Genomic DNA, 22,070 nt, shown 5'->3' with positions numbered 1-22,070 from the left:
CTGTGTGTTTGAGGCCATTCCTACCAGCACCAATATAACATAGCCCTATGCTGGCACCTGACTAGTGACAATATTTGCCTGACTGATGAGCTAGCCAAAAATTTTGAAACTCTGCTCATGCAAGTTAACCAATCTCATGAGGACATGCATGAATTACATGGAAGCCAAGGTGGGATTGGAGTGCCTGTAAAATGAGCATTTTTGATATCCTTCCTCTACACCTATAATATTCTTGTGTAGTGTCTGTTGATCTACACAGCAATTCCCATTGCTGTATTGTAATGGGAATTGCTAGGCACTAGACATGTGACTGGGATTCATTTCAAACCAACAAGTTTATTGACTAAATGAGTGCTGAGATTCCTTTAAAAGTCATATCTGATTTTGTCTAGTTTTTCCAGATAGAATGGGATCAAGACAAACCATTCCTGATTGTGAGTTTTGGTAGTACCCATGAAATGTGTACCATGGTGCCTAAGTGAGTGTTCACTGCAATTGTGAAGCATCTGAAACTGAACAACAGTAGTGCTGTGCTGCATTTATTCCTTGAGTGCTACCTGAGTGATCATATACTTGTCTCAAAAAATTAAACTATACATGTCTAAGCACATGCTTTAAGCAAGGTGACACTGTTAATGACTTATCCAATCAATTTATAATTCCTTAGTTTTTTTTACTTGAATAACTGTGATTTCATTAGGAAGATGGAGAAGAGCCCTAACCTTTGGGACAAATACATATTAGACCAAGACATACATTAGTACCATCATACCTACAAAGGTATAAAAAGGTATCTACTAAGACTACTGAAGTATCTACTATGGGTAGGAAAAAATAGTTATATATTTGGTTTTTGGATTATCTAAATAATCCAGAAACCAAATATATAACTATTTCAAGTCATTTCAGGTCTCATTAACCTGATGGGGAAAAATGATGTCACAACATAAGGGAGAATTCAGGTCAGTATGTCAAACTATAGGTCAGTGGTGGTGAAGATATTACAAAAGTGGTTAAAGACAAATGCACACCTGAATTAATGAGAATGGAAATCTTTTGAGAGATCAGAGGTCTGTAAAGAGTCAGTCATACGTTAGTAACTGGTTACATTTTATAATAAGATGACTATGGGGCAGCTCAGATGGTGGTTTTTCGGGCCTCAGACCGAGGCCCAACACTCAGAGGTGCCCTGCACTTTCAAATTTCTAAGAAAATTTGATAATAGAATTTAGAATAGAATAATAGGGAGCAAACTAACAGCTGCAAAGGATATAGTGGATTTATTGAACGAGCATTTTATTAGCATATATCATACTGGTATAAATGATCCGGTACAATATGTAGAAGAGGAAATTAGGATCAAGTATTAGGAAAATTGGAAGTGAAAGAAACAGAGGTGTATCAGATGTTGGTTGGGTTAGATGTGAATAAGGCTGTGAGAATGGATCACATATCACCATGTATTCTTAAGGAATGTGCACCACAGTTGGTTATGCCCTTCACCTGGTTATATAACGAAAGTCTTGCAGTGGGTAGGGTTCCTAAGGAGTGGAAAGAAGGCAAAATAGTATCACTCCACAAGCATGGTTCTCTAAGACAGAAGTCTCCAACTATAGTCTGTATAACTGCCATTGTGGTAAAGGTGTTGGAGAGATTGGTGAGGAATAGAATACAGAATTGGGTTGATGGGCATAGCATTCTTTGTGATCGTCAGCATGGATTTACAAATCCATGCTGACCATCATAGGATAAGTCCTGTTTTACTAATTAACTTGCATTTTATGATAAGGTGACGAATATGTTAGATAAGGGAGAATAATATACAGTGATATTCTTAGACTTTGCAAACGCATTTGATAGATTATTATTATTATTATTATTTGACAAGAACTGAACAACAGTTTGGACTCTTTGGACTCATCGAGGGAGAGTGTGCCAATGAAGTTTGTACAAGCTGCAGAGAATGGGAATAGATAGTATATTGATTATATGAATTGGAGACTGGCTCTCTGAACAATACCAGCAGGTTGTGTATGATGAGCTGTTTAACTTGTTTGTAAACAATATATCATGTGGACTGACTGGGGATCTTCAGTTATTAGCTGATGATGCAAACTTGGGAAGAATTATAAGTAGCATTGCTGATGCTGAATCCCTTCAGGAAAATTAGAATAGACTTTTTACTTGAACAAAAGAGTGGGGTTGTAGTTTTAATATCAATAAGTGCAAGGTGTTACCTTTTGGAGTGCAGAAATGTAAAGCTGTGTACTATATCGATGGTGCCATACTTCAGGAAGTGGATGAGATTAAAGATTTGGGAGTGATGGTTGACAGTAGACTGAAGTTTAGAGGGCATATTGCTAGTGCTGATATGATAAGAAGTACTCTAACATGCAAGGATAAGAAAGTGGTTGTGCATGGTACAAGGCACTTGTCAGGCCATGCTTGGACTACTGTGCTCAGATCGGGTCACCTGGTTTTCTATGTGATGTGGTGACATTGGAGAGGATCCAGAGATGAGTGACTAAGACAATATCCGGAATTTGGAATGCTGGCTATGGAGAGAGGTTGTGGATTGCAGTTTGGTATATAGGAGGAAGAAAGGGATATGATAGAGACGTTTAAGTTAGCGAGAGGATTTTATCAGATTAATCCAAAGGGGATTATAAAAAGAGTAGAACATGAGAGGGGAAGAACCAGAGGTCATTCCTGGAAGTTATGTAAAAGCGTGGTGAAGAAGGGTGTGAGGAGTAGATTTTTTACATGGAGAATTGTCAGTGAATAGAATGCATTACCAGAATGTGTTGTTGTTAATGCAAGGAGTGTTAAGGATTTTAAGATTCTGACTGAAAATATGGATTATACATAAATCCACAAAAATCAAAAACAATGATAACCTCAAAATCAGACATTAAATTCTTAAAGATACAAATTGGCAATAAACAAATTGAGAATGTAAACAAGTTCACTTATCTAGGAAGCATGTTGAGTCAAGATGGTCGTTCAAAAGCTGACATTAAATACCAAATTGCTAAGGCAACCGTGGCCCTACAAAAGTTAAAACCATTGTGGGAAGATAACAGAATAGCAATCACAACCAGACTAAGACTAATTGACACCTTAGTGAATTCTGTCCTCTTGTATGGTTGTGAGGCCTGGACTTTATTGAAGGAAGATGAGAGGAGACTCCTGTCTTTTGAAATTAAAACTTACAGAAGACTTTTGAGAATCCCCTATACCGCTCACGAAACCAATGAAAATGTCCAAAAACTGATTGATTCAATAGACGGGAGAAAAAGGGAAAATATTCTGACAGTCATCAGAAGAAGACAGATGAAATGGTTCGGACATGTGAAGAGGGCTAATGGCATTTCAAAGCAAGCACTAGAAGGAACTGTTCCAGAACCAAGGGTTAGGGGCCAACCTCGATTAAAATGGACTGATAACATCAAAAAATGGACAAATTCCTCCCTTTCTCAACTGACATCACAAACAAGAGACCGAGATGACTGGAGGAGGCTAACCAAGGCTAACCTACCAGCCATGAATGACCCAACGGTCCATTTAGGACTATGGGAGAAGAAGAAGAAAAAGATATGATATATATGATAAATATGTTGTCAGTTGAATGAACCTCCCACGATGAGTCTGTCGACTCCATGGAATGTGTAATAATAATAATAATAACAACATGTATTTAATGTTTGTAAATTATGTTAATAAAATTACATGATTTTTCAATAAAAAAATTCTTTTCTGAAAATATTTTGAGACCCCACTAATAACTTTTTCCTGAGGCCTGCAAAACCTTCAGCCGGCCCTGGGTGACTAGTACATTGGACAGAGGAGATGCTTATACCATGATTTTTCTAGATTTTGCTAAAGCACTTGATCAAGTACCACACAATAAACTACTGTTGAAATTGAGCAGGGTGGGGATGGACAGTCAGTTGGCAGCTTAGTTACAAGGATGTTTGACTTATAGGAGCTAGTGAGTTGTGTGTGGAAGTGCAGTATCCCGAGAAAGGATGGTGACAAGTGGAATACCACAGGATTCTGTTATGGGACCACTGTTGTTTAACTTATATATCAATGATATAGTTCACAATGTGAAAGAAGATATTCAATTATTGCTGACAACGATGTAACTAGGAAGGTGCACAGGGCCCAGGACAAATGGGGGTATCAAAAAAAAATAATCAGAATTATATTTTCATTTTCAAATTTTTAATTTTGCTGCCGTGGGGGTCGATTCCATAACATTTTTGGTTAAAGTTAAAAATTAACCAATCTATTTCTGTTGTATTTGTTTTTTTATTTTTTTTCCAAAACAAGAAGGGGGGGGGTCAAAAATTAAATCTTACACAGGGCCTATGAAAAGCTAGTTATGGCATTGATTGCTGATGATGTTAAATTAGAAAGAGCAACGTCAGGAAGTTATGACATGTTGTTACAAGAAGATTTCAATAGGTTAGTGCCTTGGGCTGAGGAATGGGAGATGTCATTTCAATGTTGCAAAGTGCCATGTAGTTTGCCAAGAGAACATGAAATAAGGTTTACCATATTGGATGAACTTTGCTTCAAGAGGTGGAGGAGACAAGGGATCTACAGATCTTGGTGGATAGGGAACTGAAGTTCAGAGGGTTATACTGCAGAAGTTGTAAGGGTTGCTCAGAAAATTGCTTCTATAATGCACCATGTACTTTATTCATATGTCTTTATCCAACATGTATGAATAAAGAGGTGATAGTTTCACTATATAAGGCCTCATTTGGATTTCTGTCCAAAGATCTGGTCACCTGGCTATATTGGTGATAAGGAAACATTGGGGAGAGTGCAGAAGCAAATAACTAAGACTGTCTCAGGATAAAATACTAATTTTAAGGACAGATTGAGAGAATGTGGTTTTCAGAACTTAGCAGATAGGATATGATTCAGATGTATTAGTTGATTAAAGGAGCCTATCAAATAGATACAGGGGAATTATTGAATAGGATAATGAGTGATGCAAGAATGAGAGATCATCCCTGGAAACTGTACAAAGGTCAGGAGAGTAAAGAAGTGAAAAGGAGATTTTTTTTTTTTTTTTTTGCTTAGCAGGTGGTTGAGTCAGAATGGGGTGGGGAGTGCTCCAACATTTGTATTCAAGGCAAAATATGACAGTTGTGATCTGTGGGTATTCATCTTCCTGCAATGAGTTTCAGACTCCATAGAGGCTCCAAAGTAACGCTAATAAACAGGGTGGAGGTCTCACATTGAGCAGTGAAATTTTATCAGCTAGGTAGAGTAGTGAATTTTTCATTTGGCCTCAATTCTATCCAGTGTGATCTTAAAAGATTGGAAGAGTAGACATGGAAGTGGTATTTAAATTTCAATATAAACAAATGTAAGTAAATTCACGTAGATAAGAAAGTAATAATTCATTGACCTAAGTAGCACAGACAAGTTTTAGAAAGAGTCAATGAATACGAGGATATGTGAAGATTGATTATAAGTTTGATTAAAAGAAGCCTCATTCATTATTATTATTATTATATGACACCTCCAGGGAGTCCAAGGACTCATCGCAGGAGGTCACTCTACTTCGCTAAATACATCTTGCCCTCTCTCTACTACTACCATCAACTGCCCAACATCACCAACAACAGCATTTTTTGTTTGTAAATTGCATGTGTTCTGAAGGCCGATTTCTCTGTACACAGGATGAAAAACCTGAGTTTTCAGGAGAAAAAAACCCTACTACCTTTGTATAAGATTGGCTAACTCATCTTCAATTGAAAAAGCCCATATAAGGATTCCCTTCATCACAACACGAAACGAACTCAGGTCTTTTCCAGTCAAGGGGCACAATGTTCCGCTGTTCTTCCAGTTGTGCTATGGAGGCACTCATGAAAAAGGAAGTTATGATACTCTTATAAGTCTCTGCTCACATCAGTATTGGATTACAGCTCATGATTTATTCATCTAAGTTTTAACAAGCATCAAGAAAATCATGGGTATTCATAGGAGACTCACTATACGGGTGGATGAATCTTGATAATTATGAGAATTGGATGTTAGTTGTAATGTTGAAGTTAGTTAAGGACCTATAAAAGATAAACATAGCAGAAGAGTGCATTATTTGAATCAGGTTCTGTTAGAGGGCATAATGAAAAGATAATGAAAAGAGTTAGAATAAATTAATTTTTTACTATTATCAACAGTTTCCTGATATGATTCCTCAAAGAGTGTGCAGGATATGACAGTACTACAGATTAACGATGAGTCTTTGGACTCCCTGGAGGTGACAAATAATAATTATTACTAATCTCGTATCAACAATTTTACTCCAAATTAGTCTATTACTTGTTCTTTTTCTTCTACTCAATTCTTAGTTTGGTAAAGTCCCTGATTATGGGGTCATGGCAAATTAATGCGGCCAGCATGCCACTCCATTGCTGCAGAGGGCAAGTATTTATACCTGTAGATCTGTGCATTCACAGGGCCAGTGTGCCTGTTTTAAGAGATGAAAAACAAGTTTTGAGGAGAAGAAAAAAAAAACTTCTCCATCTCTGTATAAGACTGGTACATATTTTGGTCTTCCAGGTTATTTCTGATTGATCCATCCACCTAGATCTTGGTCTTCCTCTGGATCTTTTTTCTTGGTATTTGATGCCAATTCTGTTTAAGTGACCATACTATCTGAAATTAGCTCCATTCACACATTGTTGAATACTAATAATGTCAAGTTCCTTCCTAACATCTTCATTTATAATGTGATGCTATCTGTTCACTTACCTAAATTTCCTTAGCATGCTCATATCTGATCTCTAGTTCTAGTCTTTGATCAAGTATTTTATTTCTAACCCAATTCTCAGATGCATAACTTAAAACTGGTTTGAACACTGTCTTATATACTGGTAGTTCAGTGTTATGGCTAAATGAGTGATGAATCTTGTATCATACCATATCAATTTGGCCACAATAGTGATTTCTTAGTATGTGGTTCAACTTCTTTCCCCCCCCCCCCCAGGTATTAACTTAGTCACAAATGCAGCTGAAGGATTAGTTTTTCTTTGAGTGCTGTTCTGGTTCTTCCCATTTACAAGCGTAAAAGCAACACAAATTACAGTGGTATAGCACTAAAATAAAGAGCCACTTTGGAGATATAAAATTTATAAAAATCAAGTGGATATTAGATCCAGCATTATTTCAAAGCCGAATATAGAAGCTATGGAAGTTTCATAAAAGTAAGTTGACCAGAGAGCTTATGGGAATATGCCTACTGGCATTTACAAGTCACCCTAGCACGAACCACCTTAGAAAACATGTACGCTGCCCAGGTGTGCATATATTCGCTTTCTAATTTGGTCCATTTTTTAGATTTCACTGGCCTGACAGTTGTTTCAAACTGGTTGGTTCATCTTCAGAGACAGGCAGAAACCTATCCATGATAGGGCGAATCGTAAATGCTGGCAGGCATATTCCCGTAAGCTCTCTGGTCAACTTATTTTTACGAAACTTTCATAGTTTCTACATTTGGCTTTGAAATAATACTGGATCTAATATCCACTTGATTTTTATAAACATTGGTATAGTTCTTTTACAATACTGTTACATGTACTGTACAGATATAAAGTATTAATTTGGGTAATTCATGAATTTAAGCAGTTTCCACAATAGCAGACTAAAGTCCCCTGCTGCAATGCAGATACCGTAATTTCCCACTTATCCGATCTTCAAATGAAAAAACCTTAATTATCTAACCCTTCAGTGGGTTAGATAATTAAGATAATTTTGTTTCCGATTAGTATGTCAACCAATGGGAAATGTTCTTGTGCTGTGGTTGGACAAAAATCAAGTGATTAGGATAACTATAATGATAATATCTAATTCTCTTGGAATTTTAGAGATTAGATAATAGGAAAATCTGATAACTGATTCTGGCAGATCTGTACATAGTATTTGTGTTCTATGTGCTAAAATACTCAGTGCTGTATTTCATCATCTATCAACATTTGGACTTCTATTTGTGCTTGTTAATGTTAAGATAAAAAATTATAAGAGGAATGTGTCTTATCATATTTTATTTATATATTATACCAACATATATACTTCTGGTATCACTCATTCCAGTATTTTCTTATGGTTAGTTACTCGCAAATGTTGTATTGCAAAAATTGAACTAAACTCTAAATAAGCAACATTAGATATAATCTAGTGTACTGAAGCATGAGTTATACCGAGGAGAATTACAACACTGGTGTCCGTGATGTCCCTTTATGCTACACTGTTACCATGAACCACATATGTATCCAATATTTGCATTATTTCATTCATTTTCATCATGTTTTGTTTCCGGTTCAAAATTTTAGTCCACAGCTGTGGATTGTTGAGCCAGTGCATCAAAACATGACGAGAATGTTAGATTCTGGTATGACAGCTGGTTGGCTGATTGAATAGTATTTCCACCTGTGATTAATCTTGTGAGAAGGTATTGAAGAATAATTTGAATCCTAATGCAGGCATTAATGTTTGCAAATGTTTTCAGGTTGTATATGAAATTCATTGCCTGATATGAGACTACTACCATCCTGCTTGTTAGAGGCCTCAGGTGGCTGGCTTGAAAAAGTTCCATGTTTGGTCTTTAGAAGAGTTTCCAGATTATGTAATCCTTAGTTTATCCATAATACTAAAGTATAATAGGTATACAATCTTTAGTGGGTAGAAGGCATGTTAAAAAAAGAATCCTGCAGATATCTCAAATGCAACTGAAGTTATCTGGAACCAAAACAGTTTTCATTGTTCTTATCATTTAGTTTCTAGGAAATTGGTGTGAGACTACCTTATTTATTATTATTATTCGTGACACCTCCAAGGAGTCCGAAGACTCATTGTGGGAGGACATCTATTTATTTATTTTAAGTTTCATTTATTTTGGTTTCTAGAGCAAATTTTGCAGCATATCTATCCTGTGTAGAAATGAACAGAGATGAAACTGATGATGCTATAAGTTTCCAGCCTTTCATCAGTTGTATTATCATGAGAAAAAAAAAAAAAAGGCATACAAGTTCCAGCTCCTTCTCAGATTGAACAGAACATAATATCACTTAGTGTTAAGTACTTCAGTAAACAAATAGCAAATGAAATACTGAAAGTGAGGAGGGGAAAAAAACAAAAAGCAGACTTACAAAGAACTGAAGAACAAATTCTGTAAAATGTGTAAAAATGTGTAAATTGCCAGATTTCCATCTGAAGATGCATTTATGAAGAAGCCCAAGACATCAAAATAGTCTATAAAATAATAAAAGTATCCAAATCATGCAATTTAAGATTAAAAAAAAATAGGAATATGACAGCAAATCTTAAAGAAAAAGAAACAATTTGGAAAATAATATTTGCAGGCAGTCTGGTTTCACACACAGACATACTAAGATTAAGAATAGCACATTAGTACTGAAAAAAATCAAACAAACAGAAAATCAGGTAAAGCTTAAGAAAACAGAACAGATGAAATCAAGATAGAACTTTGGAGGAGATAGCACAATCAGCTATTTAACATAGCTCTTTATTTATAAGAAGTGGAAAATCAGAGTAATGATTCCAAATTTTTTTTTTTTTTTTAAAGAAGCAAATAAGTTCAAGGTGCAAAATTTACAGACCAATAATTTTATCATGCCACAAATATTTATTCAAATACTACAAAACAGAATTCAAGGTATATACAGAAAACTAGAATAACAAACCAGTTTCTGAATTAACAGATTTCCCACTGATCTATGTTTTATAAGTAAACCCACTGCAGAAAAATATAGTGTTTCAAAAAACAAGCACTGATGAACAGGACTAAATAACCAAATAATAGACAAAAAAAAAGGGGAGAAAAAAAGTCATTTGAAATAAATGTTTAAAAACATTTATTTTATTATGTTTTCTGAGTATTTCTATTAGTCTTCCCAAAAACTGGTCTTATCTACCACTGCAGTAAGATAGGTATTCATACAATTATAAAATACAAAATGCTGCAACATACTGTAAAAGTTGACAAAAAATGGAATCAGTGTATTAGTAATAAAAACAAAATTAGAAAAGTTATTAAGATGTATTTTTATTTGAGACTCTATCCATTGCGGATTCACAAATTCATGTGCTAAATTAGACATTTAAAATCTAGTTTCTTAACTACTTGATTCATCATGCAAACCGAACTTCTTAATCCAGCTTTTATGGAAGGTTTAAAAAAAAAATGGAAATCAAAGTTCTTCAGTTCACAAAAATTGGTATGAATCAGTGGCGCACCCAGAGGGGGGTGGCAAAGGGGCCCTGGCCCCCTCCAAAGAAAAATGAAAAAACACTAGAAAATTTTCTAAAAATATTTTCCTAATTAAAATTCATTTTTTTTTATTTATGTTGTGTCCTGTCTTCTATTTCTATACTACTTATGAATTACCGATCATTGAAGATGCTTGGTCAGAGGTCGTATGCGATGCATAGTGTGTATTCTGAAATCGTCTACTCAACTCGTTTCCCCCCCCCCCCCCCCACACACACACAAGATTAAATCCTGAGTGCGCTACTGGCCTATGAATTACTCAATAAAATTGAGGCGAGGCATTAAATGACTTAATATATAACAGGAGTATTACTAACAATCAGCCATTCTTATTTTAGTTCTGGTTTCGTAACTAACAGATGTATTTTTATTTGAAACAACATCCTTTGTTCATTCAGAAATTCGTGTACTAAATTAGACATTTAAAATCAAGTTTCTTAATCATAGCATTTATTACTACAATTCGTTTATCCGTCCACATGCAGCCGCATATTTTATTATTGTATTGTACACAGAACTGATGTTTTATCTAAATTCAAATCACGCCCTTTTTGAAACGCAAACACTTAAGGAGGTAGGCGGAGGATCATTCGCGATAGTTCAGCAACTTACTTTACCAGCACCTGCGCTACCCAAAGCAATGATTTTTATGCGCCATTTCATGATTGTACTTTATATATAATAAAGTTCAATTAACAAACTGGCTGTTGGTAGTTAACCATACTTTCCACCTCCATATACATAAAGCTCACATTTCACTTATTTAATTCTCAAATAACGCCATCTTTTCTCAGTACAAATGCATAGGAATGCCAAGATTTATTGTAGGATTTGGTGACATTTATTTCGTGATTTTATGATTCAGATCATTCATAAAATAGGATTGTCTAAAATTTTATTTAGCTCTTTTTTCGACTTACACATTAAATAATTTTTTTGAAACTATATTAATGAAAGCATACTTTATTTAAAATCTCACATGACATACATGCTACCATACATAAATGCACGACAAACTCAAAGGGATGAGGATGCAAAATAGGCTTATGGCAAGGATTGAAGGGTAATCTGATAGGCTTCAAAGAGAGAGATCTATGAAGGAGCTGAAACTAAGAGAATGAAGGTGGCTAGGTAGGGAATGGAGTACAATAGGGTTCTGTCCTTAGACAATTCCAGTTTCATTAATAATAATAATAATAATTTGTCTATTAATGACATTGGAGATGGGCTTAGGTGTAAACATTAAATTATATACGGATGATGCTAAGTCGGATCACGTGATAAAGGACATTTCTGATGCAGAATTCTTTTAGGCTGGCTAATATTAATCAGTGTCAGTTTATGTTACTAAGTGCAAGGTTAGGCATTTTGGGCTTAAAACTTGACATATTGAATATTATATTAATCAGGGAACCAATGTAGCTCAGTGGATATGGCGTTTGCACACCATGGCGCTTGGCCGCACGAAGGAAGAATTGGTTTCGAGTCTAGTCGTCTACTAGAGGAAATTTTTCTAAGCCTTTTTTCGACCAGTTCCCGAGTTAGTCGATCTCTGGCAATGGCAAGTGGGTTTTTTTTTCGGAAACTCGGGTTTTTCGTCTCGTAAACTCAAGAAAATCGACCGTAGAACCCACATTATTTCAGACATTAAATACGTGTTTAAATAGTGTTAGGGTTAGGGACCACGAGATGGCGGGACCTGTAGAGCCCGTCTCTCTTCACTGCGTGCTGTTTAATTAGTGATAGCCTTGGGGTAGCTATATCTGATTGGTACCAGTGGAGATTGAACTGCCCACTCAGTCTCCAAAAAGTTAAATAGGGCTAAAAACGGCCTCGCCATTTTTAGAAATCTACAAAATTGGTCTAAAAATTTTGATAAGACTACGTCTGAAATACAGACGTAGTCTTATCAAAAGTGTCACGGAAATAAGGAAACATTGGAAACGGTCCAGCATCAGCTGAACAAAATCATATTGGGCTTGTGGAAGTTTTGCATATCAACTATTGTTTGATTGATTTATGGTTTATTGCAACAAGGACATTAAAGGTCACTGGCATGACCTGTAATAAAGTGATAAATTATTAAATATGTACTGTACAAAAATATACAAAAACAAAATCTACAAAATCCTATACGGAGTAGGAGAGTCGTTTTATCTATAACTTTTCGAGACTGCCGTGGCAATTCTGTCTCTGCCAGTAGCCAATCAGAGATAGCTGGCCCAAGACTATCATTACTTACAAACAGCATCCAGTGAAGAGATGGCTCACAAGTGCTGCTATCTCGTGGTACCTAATCCTAACACCATATTTATTGCCTAAAACAGTGTGGGTTCTACGGTCAATTTTCTTGAGTTTACTCGAAAAATTCGAGATTTCTGAAAGAAAAAACCTGCTTGTCCATGCCACAGCTTGGCTAACTCTGGAAAAAGTTACAGTAGTTGGCGACTAGAATCGAATCTACATCTTTCTTTAAGCGGTCTAGCACTATGGAATTCAAACATTACTTGCACTGACCACAGGTTTTTGTACAAAAAATCAAAAATTTATAAATTAAGCAAAGTGACGGTTGCATCCTCAGTACTAGGACATCCGAAGATAGACTTAAGTGAAAGTCTATTCTCTGACTGAGGAACTTTTTCTAAGGCTTTCTTCGACCGGTTCCCAATCTCTGGCATAGGCAAGAGAGTTTTCCCTGTAAATTCGTCCTGTATCTTGAATTTTGTCCCGTAAATTCAAGATAATAGACCGTAAAACCCACATTGTTTCAGACATCAACATATCCTGTTAAGGTGAGGTACCAAGAGATGGTGGCACTTGTTATCCCGTCTCTTCATCGATTGCCGCTTATAATTAGTGATAATCATGGGCCAGCTATCTCTGATTGGCTACGGTGGAGATTGAATTGCCCAGTCAGGCTACCAAAGCTAGATGGGTTAAAAGGTTTCACCTACTCTTTATAAAAAAAAAAAACTTTATAAGGGAATAAAAGGTGTTAGCGGAATATTTTAATTATTTATAAAATGATTTGTGGCATGCACTTTGTTTGAGTCTGATAATAGCTGTTGTATATCATTGCTGCTGTAGATAGCATTGGCAGATAGATGTGGATATGATGCATTGAAATATTAGCACAACGAATGCACGCCAAGTGACTTTTACAGGGGGGGGGGGGCTTCAACTATAGGGACATAGATTGGGAGGCGGAAAGGGCACGTGACAAGATGGAAATGAAATGTATATAGTTACTAAGGGAAAATTATGTGAGATATTATGTCATGGAGGGGACGACCAGGAGTTTGCAAGAGGTTGATCTTGAAAGCACATCTAAAAATGTATTAACCTTGACAGATCTATCTTTCTTTCTATCAATCAGATGCTGTCTTTGATTGAAAGTTATTATGCATTCTTGTTCTGGGGGGTTGCTAAATGTGGAATTCTCACTCAAGAAAGAATTTATATGGAACTACAAATCTGGAAATTATAACCACCTTAGACAGTAGCTTTAGTTGTTTGCTGACTAATATGCTGACGAAGGGTAAATAGAGAAAATTAGCTAAGGAGGCCTAATCAAATCCAAAGGAGTTTTTTTTTATCTTTCTAGTTATGTAGTGAGTAAGAGAAAGAATAATTATGGAATGATAACTTTAATCATAGAGCCCTATCTAACTTTTGGAGACTGAGTGGGCAGTTCAATCTCCACTGGTACCCAATCAGAGACAGATGGCCCAAGGCTATCACTAATTAAGCGGTACGCAGTGAAGAGAGACGGCTCAAATGTGCCGCCATCTCGTGGTCTCTAACCCTAACACAATATATTTAATGTCTGAAATAATGTGGGTTCTACGGTCGATTTTCTTGAGTTTACAGGACGAAAAACCCGAGTTTCCGGGAGGAAAAACCTGCTTGCCCGTGCCAGAGATCGACTAACTCGGGAACCGGTCAAAAAAAGGCTCGAAACCAAGACTTCCTTCGTGCGGCCTAGCGCGGTGGTGTGCAAACGCCACATCCACTGAGCTACACAGGCTCTTATTATTATTATTATTATTATTATTATTATTATTATTATTATTATTATTATTATTATTATTATTATTATTATTATTATTATTATTATTATTATTATTATTATTATTATTATTATTATTATTATTATTATTAACATGTAAAAAAAATAAATGCTCAATCGTTTTGCATAATACAGAACGACCTTCTTTAAAAAAAATTGAAGGAGGATACTCATTTGACAGGGAATATACTGAAATAATTTGAAGGGAGATAGATATTCAGTTGTTTGCTGATGATGCAAAGTTCGGTAAGGTAATAGTTATTCAAAGTGACCCAGAGCGCTTGCAGGATGATTTGAATAAGCTGACAATATGAGATAAACATCATTGATGTTAATTTAATGCAAAAAATAGTAAAGTTGAGCATTTTGTTATACAGAAATGATCCAAAGTTGTGTACCACATTGAGAGAACTGTACTTCATCAAACTTGAAGACAGGGATTTGGGTTAGTAGTGGATAGAAAGTTGAAGTTTAGAGGCATATTGCTAAAGTAGCTGTGGTAGCTCACGGGAATACTTGGTTATTGAAGAACACACTAACAAGCAGAACATAAAGGAGTTATCATTCTTCTTTATAAAACCTTAATACGACTAATCTGAATTACCGAACTCAGGTCCAGTTACTCTGGAATGGGGAAGTGGTGAAGAGAATCGAAGACGAATGACCAAGATTGTGAGTGATCTGTGGAATGTTCTCTATGAGAATAGAATGAGGGTTTGTGGATTGCAAAAGTTGGTTGATAGGTGAAAAATAAAATGGGATATGATAGAAGCATTTAAGTTATTTAAAGGATTTAATAGGGCTGATGCAGGGGAAATATTTCAGCACTTGGGTAGAGGGAGAAGAAAATATGGTCATTCCTGGAAGTTGGGTAAGAGTCTAGTCAGTACGGGCGTGAGTACTACAATTTTTTGCTTGGAGAGTGGTGAATGAATGGAATAGGTGGCGTAAGTCAGTTGCAAGTGTTCTATCAGTTTGTAGTGGGACAGTCGTTATAGACTCACCTACCAAGGCTAATACTGACTTTTTATCTAATATAATAAAAATTTGGATCACTTATGGATCACCTAAAATAGGAAATCAAAGCTAGATAAGTGGGAGACCACCACCACATAACCTTTTAAGGAATGTGGAGAAACTGAGCTCTTCTAACCTTACCATTCAAATGTAAATGAACCTATTTAGTTACACAGTTATTCAGGATGGCTCTGCCTCTTGTCATAGGACAAAAAGTGCAAGTAATGCTATTATAACCCTAAAATGTACCATACGAATTGAGTTTAATCCTTAAAAAATATTTAGTTTTTGTTGCAGGTTAATAAGTAGCTCAATAAACACTCTATGCGGCGACTATCGTGGTCAGGAAACTGCCCAGATCTTAACCCCCATCGAGAATTTGTGGTACCAAATGGACACTGAAATGCATAAGAAGAAGAAGAAACCAAAAGCACCTCGGAGCTCCAAGAAGCCATTATAAGACTATGGAACTATGAATTGACAGTTGCGTCCATCAGGAAATTGATTTTGTCAATGCTTAGCAGATGTCAAGCTGTAATAAAGGCTAGAGGAGGACCCACGAAGTACTAAACAGCAAAGAGTAAAATTTTAGCTTTGAATGTTAGTAAAAGTGTGTAGTTGAACTAAATTTTGATACCAGTAATTGTTTTTCAATTGCGAATATCACTGTCCACTCCATTTTGATATGTTTGTCAAGTTTGTTGTTATTTCCTAATTATGCTACATCTTGTACTAAAAAGAATCAAATATTAATAAAAGAATAGAAATATTATATTACTTTCTTCGTTATTGTGTTATTATCCCTTTTTAAATAGGCATTCACATTTAATTACCAAAAAAAAAAAAAAAACATGATTACAGCAAGTGAGTGTGTACGGCATAAAGAGAGAAATTAGTTTAAACACTAAAGTAATTCAAACTAATTTTAAGTCGTGAATCTGAGAGCGTGGTTAGATAAAAACAGGTAATCAAAGACTAGAGACCAAAATTTCCCCAAAAAAAAAAAAAAAAGGTGGGATGAACAGATAAAATTAATAGCAGAATCATATTAAAATAAAGATATCAGGAAGGAACTTGACATTCTTAGCATTTAGGAATATGTGAATAGCGCTAATCTCAGGTGATATGATCATTTAAATACAATGAGAGATGAAAGGTTAGCAAAATAAGTGTTTGATGTCAAAATGGGAGGAATGATGTAGTTAGAAGTTAGAAGAAATATAAGATCTTAGACTCCTGACAGATAACAGACTAATACGGAGGAAAACAATACTGTTTTCCTCCGTATTAGTCTCCGTATTATTAATAATACTCTCCGTATTATTATTATTATTATTATTATTATTATTATTATTATTATTATTATTATTATTATTATTATTATTATAAACATCGCAAACGGTACACATGGTCAAAATGTCTTATTCTTTCTTTAAGATAACTGTAAGTTGTAAGGTGTTAAATTTCTAATCGAGGAGACAATAAATGAGAAAATAGCCTTACTTAATATAATGAAAGTCTAACACTGATAAAACTTTAAATAAACATTATGTGAAAATTTGAAGGAAATCATAAAAATTAAAAAAAATTTTAAATTAAAAAAATTAAGAAATTAATTCTCAGTAGTTATCTTCTGAAGATTAAATATTTTGCACTCTTTCTGTTTCGACTTATATTTTTAGTGGATATTTTAGCATCAAGCTATATTCCTGTACTTTGTTGCCTGTAATCTGAGCATTTCTGAATCAACAGGTTTCTGATAAAATTTAGTATTTATGATTTTTATCAGTTTATCAGGACAGCTTAGTTTCGGTTTAAATTCGGTTTAATTTTCCCCTACTCTATTACGAAACTATCACTGCTGAAGCCGTTCATATTCTTTGCTGCCATGGATACGCCAACTTAGCAACTATTGCCAAGATATAAAACAATAACTGTTTATTGTTGACTTAGTAAAGAAATTTAAATACAGATGGCATTAGTTACACATCTAAACAGGAGGGTCTATGTTTTCCATCCTTGTGTGATAAATATATACTTTAAAAATGTTGCTGCAATGATGTTACCAGTCTGAAATGCTGGAAATTTTTACAATGAACAAATAGCACTACCCTTACCCATTAACAGTAAAATGTTATGATGACGGTGTCCATATCTGCTATTGATATGTGAAGAATATAAGGCAATAAACAGTAAACTAGACAGTTGTATTTTCCATCTTTTCTGACCGCTGAGTTCTGGACTACTTATGAAAGACTCTGTATAAACGACTACAGAAATTCGCGCTGTTTAACGCACTGGGTTTGCGGTAGGAAATAAACATCTTATGATATTTACATAGATATCTATATAGCCTTGTTACAAAAATAATAAATAAAAGATTTTAGGTGAGGAAACTTCAAGGCAATGCTGCAATTGATGCCGGTATATTATCATAACATAAAAAAAAATAATAATTCGCTAACGCCTTTTTATTACCGTATAAGGAGTAGGCGAGGCCTTTTTACTCTTATCTAACTTTTGGAGACTGAGTGGGCAGTTCAATCTTCACTGGTACCAATGAGAGATAGCTGGCCCAAGGCTATCACTAATTAAGCGGCATGCAGTGAAGAGCCTGGGGCTCATCAAGTGCCGCTATCTCGTGGTCCCTAACCCTAACACAATATATTTAATGTCTGAAACAGTGTGGGTTCTACGGTCGATTTTCTTGAGTTTCTGGGAGGAAAAACCCACTTGCCCATACCAGAGATCGACCAACTCGGGAACCGGTCGAAAAAAGGTTTAGAAAAATTTCCTGTAGTCGCTGACTAGACTGGAAATCAAGTCTTCCTTCATAGCCAAGCGCCGTGGTGTGCAAACGCCACATCAGCTTACATGAACGGATACGCGAGTCAAATACTTGGTGCATGCTGGTTAGCAATAAGTTTCCGCGCTATTTAACTATTCCACATAGAACAAGTGAAAAAGACAGACTCAGTTTAATTGTGATTTGAATGAATACTATAAAGCGATTTCTAGATATATACAGCTCATATCTGAATAACAATATTTTAAATCTATATCTGAACAAATGCAAAACACATCATTTATGAAAACTTTTAGGGATGTGTTCACCGTTATTCCCCTCCCCCAAATGTTCAGCAATGGTCTATACTCAGTTTCCATTTGATTTATAAATACAGTAGATACCTAAAACTTTCCAAAGTTTACAAGGTTTTTTTTTAATTATGAAATTATATTTTATTTACGTATTACATTGCACTACATATATGTATCTGTCACTGCAGTATTTTTTGCATTTACCGATAATACTGTACAGTATATTATTTGGAAGTGTTTTCGCCTACATCAAAATATGACTCCAATAACTTGTGAAATTTGTATATGAGGTCTATCTCAACAAAAGATATTGCTGTACGGTTTCAAAATCTGACTTGAAAATTAGGGAATTGACAGAGAGAGAGAGGGAGAGAGAGAGAGAGAGAGAGAGAGGAGAGATTTTAAGGCATAGCACTTACTGAAGTCTCAGGAGTATGCAATCTCGTTATTGTGTTGAATGGGTTTCGGTATCTAAAACCTCATTGAGCTAGTCATATTTATGACTTGCACATTCATAGCAATTGAATTGAATTCAAATCAATTGAATTCAAACAATTGCTTTGAATTGGTTGTTACATAGCTAAAGAATATCAGGATGACTTAGTGGAGTAAATCAGTAAATCAGTGGAGTGCAGAATTCTGGGTGATGGTTAGAGATAAGATAAGTGAAGTTATTGATTTCTGTTTATTTTTAAAGGTGGATTCTGGGTAATTGTTCGCATATGGAATTCTGGGATATGATCAGAGCATGGAATTCTGGGATGTGCCACCATCTGTCAGTGACGTGAGGTGAGCCTTTGGTTTGCATGTAGCATTATGGGTAATGATTAGAGATTGGAAATCTGAGAGGATATTTGGTTAAGTTTTAGGGTGTTTGGCTCGATTGTAGAACTAGAAGAATATTTGTCTATAGGCAGTGGCACGATTTTCCAATATAAGCATGTGGTATTTCATTCCTCATATTGACTATGGGAATTTTTAGTTTAGAGTCAAGAGATGGCTGCAGCATTGTTTAATTTTTCTTTATATTCATGTTTTCTTGTCATTAGGTACCAGTTAGATATTTTCTCAAATAATCAACTACTGGATATCAGTGGTTTCCTCCCCCCTGACCCACACAATCACACCCATACTCATTTAAGTTTATAAGTTTCCTTGTCAATAGCTAGCAGTAGACATTATCTAAAATAATTACTGGAGTATCAGTTTTCCCATTTTTCCATGCATAACTAACAAGATTTCTGAATGTTTCCAATAATCATTTTTATATATAATATACATAACTCATCGAAATATTTTGATTTGTCTATAAGCAACAAAATTAATAATAAAAATATTCGTTACTCACTTTTTTTTTGTTACAGTACATCCAAATAGCTGGTTAAACAAAAGAATCTTAAGATCAGATATTATAGGAAGCACAGTTCCATACATTTGATATGGTGTTAGTCTCGAAATGACACCATGCCTGTTTATCATTTCCTTGTATTCCTTTGTCACCAGATATAAACATGCAGTCTTGTATAGTGTTTGCAAATGTCCCAAAATAAAGAATCTTTATCGAATTCAATAAAGTTTTGAAAGTCTAATTTAATAATCGAACAGTTCAGATGAGCTCTTAAAACATTACTTTTCCTCATTAAATGTTAACTTTTTGCCATAATTAAACCGAATTGCATTATTCCAAAATAATTAATTACTAGGTATTATCAGTTTTCCCCGTTTTTTCCCCTTTTGATCCCTGCATTAATTTCACAGCAGTGATAACACAAGGCAGTACAATTTGGTGATTTTAGTTTGTGTGATATTTCATATCTACATCTGATAAGAACAGACAGGGATGACAGTGACATTCCATTCCCACATCTTTACCCTTGCTCCTATTTGGTTCTAAAAAACAGCTCATGCCTTTTTATTCCATATATAGGGAGTAGGCGAGGCCGTTTTAGCCCTATCTAACTTTTGGAGACTGAGTGGGCAGTTCAATCTCCACTGGTGCCCAAACAGAGACAGCTGGCCCAAGGCTATCGCTAATTAAGTGGCATGCAGTGGAGAGAATGGTGCAACAAGTGCTGCCATCTCGTGGTCCCTCACCTTAACACAACATATTTAATGTCTGAAATAATGTGGGTTCTACGGTCAATTTTCTTGAGTTTACGGGACGAAAAACCCGAGTTTGCAGGAGAAAAAACCTGCTTGCCCATGCCAGCGATCGGATAACTCGGAAACCAGTCAAAAAATGCTTAGTAAAATTTCTTCTAGTCTCCGACTAGATTCGAAACCAATGTTTCCTTCATGTGGTCAAGCGCCGTGGTATGCAAACGCCCCATCCACTAAGGTACACAGGCTCTCTATTTGGTTCATAGTGCCAGAATTGTATTAAGGGATAAAGTTATGAATTGATATATCAACTTCTATGCAGAATAGTAAAAATCTTAAATATTTTTTGCATGCATAATTAAGCAGAAATCTATGTTTCAATAATCTTTTTATATATAACTCAACCAATATTTTGATCTGTGTTAAAGAAATTTTTGCACAAAATATACACAAACGGTCTTCGTATGGCTGTCATTTTATAGATCTTAAAAGTTCACTTTTTCCTAATTAAATGTTAACTTTTTTACCATAATTAAACAATTGCATTAAGGTATAAAATTCTGGTTTTTATACCTTAATGTTTTTGCATGCTTATAGATCAACTGCTAAGCAGAATAATTGAGTAAAAAAACTCTGATATTACTTAAATATGGAAAACACCAACGTCACAAAACTTTGTTCATATAAGGTTACAAATGCATATTTTATTTTTCTGAAATGTTATTTACAAGTATATTCACAGAGAATAATTGGAAACATGTAATTACTTACAAATATATCACAAGGTTTAGTTTACACTCTTAACTTTTTTCCAATGAGTTTAAGAAAGAAAATATTTGTTACTCACTGTTTTTTGGTTATATTACATCAAGATAACTGGTCACATAAAAGAATCTTAAGAGCGGATATCATAGGATGCACAGCTCCATACATTTGATACTGTGTTAGTCTCAAAACAACACCATGCCTGTTTATCAGTTCCTGATATTCCTTTGTCACCAGATATACACTAGCAGTCCTCGTATAATATTCGTAAATGTCCCAAAATAAAGAATCTTTATTGAATTCAATAAAGTCATGAAAGTCTGATTTAACCATCAATGACCCACTATTATTCAGATAACCAACTATTATTCTTCCCATCAGACGAATAGCTGGTAATTCAGTTTCCAAAAATAGTAAATGATTATCAATGTCATACATTTTTTTGAAAATCGTTTCACGATTCTTTGCAGCTAATAGAGAAAACATTACTTATTCCATTTCCTGTTTCCTTGATCATTAGTTCACCATCTTGGCACTTGAGAATGTTGCAGTCTGCTATGTCCAATTCATACTCTACTCTTTTTTGCGAGTATCCTAGGATATCACACCACCAGTGGCGTAATCTTTCCTGTGTGCTTCTCGATAACCACAACACAATACATGTATCGTCTAAATTATAATCGGTATACTTTTAGAGCTATGTGGAAT

The 22,070-nt window shown here is 35.1% G+C and overlaps 1 protein-coding gene across 1 annotated transcript in view; it reads right to left on the bottom strand.

Moving 5' to 3' along the window:
* The window catches only part of LOC150098588 (dnaJ homolog subfamily C member 27-like), an 80,667-nt gene extending 69,602 nt beyond the window's left edge, over positions 1-11,065 (bottom strand). The window contains exon 1 of the mRNA XM_090405205.1: positions 10,925-11,065. Coding sequence (XP_090261331.1) covers positions 10,925-10,975 — 51 coding nt within the window. The 5' untranslated portion in view covers positions 10,976-11,065. The remainder of the gene's footprint in view (positions 1-10,924) is intronic.
* Positions 11,066-22,070: the final 11,005 nt, after the last annotated feature.

This window comes from Typopeltis vanoorti, chromosome 15 (assembly GCF_054136105.1).
Source record: "Typopeltis vanoorti isolate ZY-2024b chromosome 15, IOZ_Tvanoo_1.0, whole genome shotgun sequence".
NCBI classification, from domain to species: Eukaryota; Metazoa; Arthropoda; class Arachnida; order Uropygi; family Thelyphonidae; genus Typopeltis; species Typopeltis vanoorti.
This window is presented reverse-complemented; position numbering and strand designations above follow the sequence as displayed.